Here is a 7,282-nt window from a genome sequence, read left to right as displayed (position 1 = left end):
GGGTCTATCTGGGTCAAAAAATCGTGACCGGGTGGCCCGCCCGGGCGTATGAGGCGGGTTTGAGGCGTCTGGCTATAGATGCTCTAACCAGCACCTCTCATATCCAGTTCATATATACAGCAGATAAGGGGAGGGTCGGATGTCGTGGATCTAAGACTGACAGTAGAATGGGGGGTAGGTATGAGGAGGCAAGATCCTAGCTATGGAGTAGTTGTACGCACGAGTTTTACGAGTTCAGGCCCTTCTCGGAGGAAGTAACAGCCCTACGTCTCGGTGCCCTGAGACGGTCGACTGGATTATACGTGTGTGTGTGTGTGTGTGTGTTTACAAAAGTGCGAACCCCTGTCCCAGAGGAGGGAGGTGGCTTATATAGAGTGCAGCAGGACCCCAGCTCCTCTCCGTTATACAGAGTTCAATGCTCATAAAGGAAAGGCATTATAGGTAACGTCTACAGTAAATGTCATAAATGCTCATAATGCTATGGTTTAAGTCTTAACCGTTGCAGAGTGGAGGGTTCCTCATCTTCTGGTGGTCGAGTGTCTTCAAGGTGGTCGAGTGTCTTCAAGGAAGTCGAGTGAGCACATCTTCATGGTCGAGTGGATGATATTTTCTCTTCGACTGCTTCTGATTCTTTGTAAAGATGTCCTCGGGGAGGGTATGCTGGACAGGTCCATGACCCTACCCTAGGTACATAGCTCCATCATCGGACGCGTCTGCCATGTCAGGTCCGGCTTACTCTAGCCTACCATGATCCCATATATATTCAACCATATCCGCATCTCGGATGAAAAACCTAGCTACTCTACTCGTCTCCGCTCCGCTCCACCAATAAGCTATGTTTCGGCGATCTTCGGCCTTCTCTGACAAGGTGAGTAGTGGATCTGACTCCGAGATTTCCCGATTCGTCCAGATGGCTCTCCACCGCTCCATTGTGGAGCGCGCCCGACCGCGGTCGTATTCGATACGACGGGAATCCATTGCGTCCACGCAAATTACGCTTCGATCCACCAGGGCTAGTGGTTCAAGACGCGTGACCACGACCTCACTAGACGTAGTGACCACCGTCTCGCGTTGTATCTTTAGGGTGGCGGCGCAACCGAGGTCAACGCCGACATGGCTCACTGCCCCTCCGTTGCGGATGTGCGGCGTGCCCGCCGTGCGAGGTAGAGAGTGTGGGATGCCGCGACAGCCGTTAAGGCCAAGACCGTGGAGGCGGAGTCGCACGTCGCGTTGGACGAGCAAGCCCTCCGTGTCCGCATCGTCGAGAAGCAACAACGTAGGAGGACCCACGCCCCCTCGTAACGGAGAACAACCGTGCGGCCCGTGCTATGGTCAGGCTGCCCCCTACCCCGTCCCAAAGAGGAGAAGGAGGATGACTGTGATGGGTCCGTCGGACGGCTCTGGCAACGAGCAGATCCTCCTCGATCGATTTTGCGTCTTTGTCCGTTACTTTCGCCACAAAAACGGCAAGAGCAACGACAAGGGCAACCATGGATGAACTTTCTCCATAGCTTTAGTATATAAATGTCAATTTTTAGTAATCCGATGACATGTATAATATAGTAGAGAATGCCATTTTTTGGAGACCGTTGACATGCATTATGGAATAGCCTAACCTATGTATGGGATCTAGATGTATTGCGTGAGTTAAGTTTATATTGCATGTGATTGTACGAATTTGATGATTTGCTAATGAGGTACCCTGTTGTGGACATGAACATTTGAGAGGTGACCGGCCACTGTTTGTGAACACGTCTATGTCTATGGACATTTAGGGGGCTGGATATCTATTTTTTTGTTAATTAATTTCACCTCAATAATAAATATACTTATTATACATGGACGCATGCACTATACTCCTACTGATTAATTTCACCTCAATAATATTTTTACAATAGTATTTTGGTAAAAAAAATAGTTGAGTATTTTGGTTATTAGTTTTTTTTGCGGGGTATTTTGGTTATTAGTTAGTACACTTATCATGGTATATTGCAGTAAATATATGGAGAAATTAGTTGGTACAATTATCATTCAGCACGGAAGTTTTTTGTGTATGCTATATTTATCAGGGCACAATAATAATTGTATTTTTTTTGCAAAATATTTGCATCTATTTTGGGAAATCTTATCTGGCTGACGTCCCTGGTAGATCAACCCCAGCAAACACCCCTTGGTCGGTTGGCAGTTTTTGGCCAAAAATTCAAACACGTACCCTAAAGAAAAGAACTGCCATGGCAGTTTCTAAAAACTACCAGCCCCACACCCCTTAAATGCAATGAAAACTGCCGGAGACCTGCGTTTCAAAAAAAAAATGCAATGAAAACTGCCAGGAGACCTCCGTTTCAAAAAAAAAAAACTGCCAGGAGACCACTTTGTTTGGCACCGAACATTCACCAGGGACGATCTTCTGCACAAATGTGATCATACTTATTCATGGGCTCGTTCAGTCTCTACTTTTAATGGACGAATTGGTGAATCGTCTTCGCGGTTTATTTTTGCTGGGTTTTTTTCACCTCTCCTTCCACCACCCCCTCCCACCCTGGTCCGCGGTTTATTTTGCTGAGTTTTTTTCCGTCTCTCCTCCCACCACCCCCTCCTACCCTGCTTCATCGGTTTATTTTTCTCTTCACTCTTTATTACAACCAAAACTTTCCTAACGTATAACAAATCATGGATCTGACTTCCTTAAATTATGCAAATCAATCGATTCTTTTTATTGGTTCAATTTGTCTTAGAAAACAAATAACAGATTTTCAGAAAACAAATAATACATTTTAATCTAATTTTTTTAAATTATGCAAATCAATCGATTCCTTTTATTGGTTCAATTTGTCTTAGGAAACAAATAACAGATTTTCAGGAAACAAATAATACATTTTAATCTAACTTTCCTAACTTATCTAAATCAATCGATTCCTGTTATTAGTGAAATTTGTTATAGAAAACAAATAACAGATACGCCACAACTTTCCTCCCAATAAATAATTTCTTAACATTTGCAAACTTTCCTAATCAGACACGTCACAAATGGGCAGGTACTGATATTACGTTACCAAACAATAAAACCCCATTTGCATAGAAATTAGTTCAAAAATCCTAACTTTCCTAAATTTTTACCTTTCCTTGATAACAACCAATATTTCCTATGTTTTTCACCTATTGAATGAAATCACCCCTCCATCGATATTAGCATTTTTTTGAACTAACATCTCTGGGTTGTGATTTTTTTTGCGATTCTTTCCAATTATGACCTCTCCTTCCACTCCGGCTCCTTCTCGCATAAACACCTCCAACACAGCCAGGTGACACCGCCCCAGACCTCCTGTCTCTCCACACCTTCTCCGCCACCTCCTTCTCGTACTCCATTAACAATCCCTCTGCCGCATTTGTCCACGGCGGTGTCGAGGGCATGGCGCAGCAGCGTACCAGCGGTAGAGCAGCGCATAGTAGCAGGAAGCAACACGCGGCAGGCGAGGCGAGCGATCGACAGTGGAGGGCAGAGATGCGGCCGGCGTGGCTGAGGGGCGGTCGGCAGAAGATGGCCATGACTGGAGGCGGAGCGAGGCAGGGGCGCGACAGCGGGGCGAGCGAAGGGATAGTCGGCAGCAGACGGGGCGAGCGCAGCCAGCGAGAGTGTGGCGCGCGGCCAGGGTGTGTTTCGCGCGGGGCACAGTGGTGCGGTGGCTGCGGCGAGCGCGACGGCAGCGGCGGGTGCGACCGACGCGGTGTAGCACAGGCGTGGGCATGGAGAGGGAGTGGCCCCGCGGGCGCGGAAGAAGCGCGGCAGGCTCGGGCATGGGCGTGCATAGGAGCGGGCATGTGCCACGGGGTCAATCCGAGGAGCTCGGTGGCTACCCTGCAATGGCCATGGCGGACGGCGGTTCTCGGCCACGGCGAAATACCTAACGAGAGCAAACGAGAGAGGAAACCGGGGAAAGGCAAGAGGAGATCATGGCGGTGTCAATGCCGCCCTAGGGAAAGACATGGGAGCTCACGGCGGCGCGGATCGAACGGCAATGTCGCGGTGGCCCAAGGTTGAGGAAGACGGCAACGACGTCGATGCGGGGGTGCTGGACTTGATCTCGTTGGCGCAGACGAAGTAGCGAAGGCATTCGGAGCTCCTCAACAAGCTCCTAGCCCACAGGGAGGGCAGTGGCCATGTGGATGGGGTCGGTCATGGTGGCCGTGGTGTCTGACTTCGTCTAGATCGGCGGGATCGAGCGAGTGAGCGAGGAGAAGTGGATTTGGGAGGGGGCGTCGAGGAGGAGTGAGGCCATGGGGGCAGGGAAGGAAGAGCGTCACCCTTATCCATTCCCCTTCGATGCCAGCGAGGTTGTCGGGCGGGAGCCGACTCTGTAGCGACGCGGCTCGGGGAACAGGAGAAGACGACCGCGCGGGGACTGGACTGCTGAGCCGGTTCGGTGGCAAGTCCCGGGGGCAGGGCGAATCCCCTTTTACATCGTCCTTTTGGTTTTTCAATGTATTCTAATCTGTTTCTCCTTTTTAACACCGTTTTCTATTTATTCTTATCAATTAAATGATCTCTACTCCTAATGTCTCAGTTGATAGTCTTCGTTTCGGGTTTATTTTCGTCCCACCCCCCGAGTGAGGGAGAGGGGGAGAGAGTGAGGAAGAGAGAAGGAGAGGGTGTGTGTGAGAGAATTTGATGGTAAAAAAGATCGTCAATGTCACTTAATATGTATGAAAATATTAAATATAATATTAATATAATTGATATTGAACTTTTAAAGTTAATATGACCCCCTTACAACGCACGGACGTTCTTCTAGTATATCTTGGTTTCTTTATGCCTCTAGCAAAATCCCATGCCCTGTGTGGTAATACCATGAACAATTCCTTTCTGAAAAGGATATATGTGCATATCATGTACTTTCTTCGTTTCAAAGTAAGTGTCTTAATTTTAATGTAATTTTATATTAAGGTTATACTGAAATCGAGATATTTATTTTAGGACGAAGGATGTACAAGGCACATCATGCGGCATTTGTCAACCCTCTCGTGTATAAAAAGAAAACTGTTAGACGCGATCAAGCGAGAGCTTTCGTTTTTGGTTAAATTGAATTCGTTGAGATGCGTATTGGCATGGGTGCGAGACACGGTTCCTTCTCCGATGGTATTTGTCCCCTAATTGAATGCGCATTTGTCCACTACGGGTCTCTAAATGAGAAACATATCAAGCGGCCTTCAATCATGCCAACAGTGACGGCGGCAGCTAGCGTGCGGCATGCGGTCCATGCATGCCCAGCCCTCAAATCACCGCACGTACTACGTGCCTTCTTTGCCGATTGAAATCACCGCATGTACTACGGTGCCACACGCGCGCACCCCGATCGTTTGGATGGACCAAGCTGATTTTTTACAGAGAGCCTTCCACTCTCGCATGGCAATGGCATGATGAGCCCATGAGATGAGAACCAGCCTTAACCAAAGTACACGATTGAGGAGTGGCAATGATTTAGGCACGGGGCCCCTCCCAAAAGCCAAAACGATAAGAGAAATGTAAAAAAGCTAGAATGAGTAGAGACACGCTCAATCCTAATTCTTCTTGAAACTCGCTCTGCAAATTAAGTCAGCAAGTGAGTCGTAGCACTGCTGACTGGTGAGTGGCAGAAATCAGAGAGTGATCAGGAGCTAGGCCGCGCAGACACAGCAGAAAGAACACAACCAGTTGCGCCATACGCCATTGTACACAAATACAGAGTCGTCTATATAGTATCCCTACAGCGGAGGCCGGCCAGGATCCTGCCAAGGTACCCCTATATAAAAAGCTCGAACATGCCCGCACCAAAAGGACCCGAGACCAGGTGAGGTTCTCCCCCAGCTCCCTCCCTCGCTCGTCGGTGTAGCGTGCACATCACCCAGCTCCTCCCACCGTAGCTGGCCGCCTTATGAGCTAGCAGCTCTCGCCAGCTCGGCGCAGCGGCCGACCGGGGGCGGCGGGGATAGATAGGGATAGCGGAAGAGCAAGGGTCGGTCCGGGAGAGGGGTGGAGGCTGACCGACCGGTCGTCGATCGGCTCAGTTGAGTGAGAGCTAGTCATGGAGACCATCCGGTGCTGCATCGCGTGCATCCTGCCGTGCGGCGCCCTGGACGTGGTGCGCATCGTGCACTCCAACGGCCGGGTGGAGGAGATCAGCGAGCCCGTGCTCGCCGGCGAGATCATGAAGGCCTACCCTAAGCACGTCCTCCGGAAGCCGCCCTCCACCTGCCCCGCCGACGGCGGCGCCGGCATCGTCGTGCAGAAGCCCGTCATCCTGCCGCCCAATGCCGAGCTGCAGAAGGGCAAGATCTACTTCCTCATGCCGGTCATGGCCCCGGCGCCGGACAAGCCCGCCGCCAAGCCCAAGGCGCCCGCGCCCGCTCCACCCGCGGCCGCGCCTGCGCCCGCGGCGAGGAGGCGGCGGAGGAGGAAGGAGTCCGCCGAGGCCGCCGGCGGCGGCGGCAACAACGCGGCAGCGGCGTCCCTGCAGAGCGCGGGGGGCGAGAAGGAGCGGCTGCTGGCGAACGAGAGGTACCTGTCGGAGATCATGAAGGAGAAGGCGTCGACGGCCAGGGACCGGCGGCGCGGGCGCGTGGCCGTGTGGCGGCCGCACCTGGAGAGCATCACCGAGGATGACTTGTAATCAGACAAGGTGTTGGTTTCTTTTTTCCTTCTTCTTCTTCTTCTTTTCATCTTTTCCTTTCGATTCTCTAGTTTACTTCCTCTCCTGTTAATTCCCTCTGCTTGCGCCTCGGCCCTCTTTTATTTTTTTGCCCATCTTTCCCCGGCCCGCCTCCTTTAGAGCGAGCATCACCCTCCCCCCTGCGCCCTTTACAGGGTGAATGATGCCTTTGTGAAGAAAAAAGATACAATTTTTGCTAGTACGTAGTACCATGCATCTTTCTCTTTACGATTTCCTAATTACAGTAGCTGTAGCTGGTACAGGCAGCGCAATCCACGTCCCGATTTTGTTCAAACACCTTCCAGAGGAAAAGACGTGCAAATCGCACCAACAGATGGATGGATCATGGACGCATGACCCCCTACCTTTTCTCCCACACTTGCTATGCTCACACTTGCTACTAGTAAGAACTCCATTAAAACTGTTTTTCCTTCTATTTTTCCAGAAAAGTAGTCCTCCAAGTGGGCCACTGATATTGGCGCGGATTTGTAAAGAGAATTTTAGAACTCCGTGCAGCGGCCTACATTCCATATTTCACTCGGCCTTTTGTCCTCGGAGACGGAAGCGAGAGAAAGCTCGCAGAGCAGAGCGGCGAGCTC

The 7,282-nt window shown here is 50.5% G+C and overlaps 1 protein-coding gene across 1 annotated transcript; it reads left to right on the top strand.

Moving 5' to 3' along the window:
• Nucleotides 1-5,636: 5,636 nt before the first annotated feature.
• LOC125544797 (phosphatidylinositol 4-phosphate 5-kinase MSS4-like protein) lies at nt 5,637-6,885 on the top strand. The gene has a single exon (XM_048708560.2). The coding sequence runs from the start codon at nt 6,060-6,062 to the stop codon at nt 6,642-6,644; it is 585 nt and encodes a 194-aa protein (XP_048564517.2). The 5' UTR covers nt 5,637-6,059; the 3' UTR covers nt 6,645-6,885.
• Nucleotides 6,886-7,282: the final 397 nt, after the last annotated feature.

The sequence above is a fragment of the Triticum urartu genome, chromosome 3A (genome assembly GCF_056163025.1).
Source record: "Triticum urartu cultivar PI428250 chromosome 3A, HENAU_Tu73, whole genome shotgun sequence".
In the NCBI taxonomy this organism is placed as follows: domain Eukaryota; kingdom Viridiplantae; phylum Streptophyta; class Magnoliopsida; order Poales; family Poaceae; genus Triticum; species Triticum urartu.
This window is presented reverse-complemented; position numbering and strand designations above follow the sequence as displayed.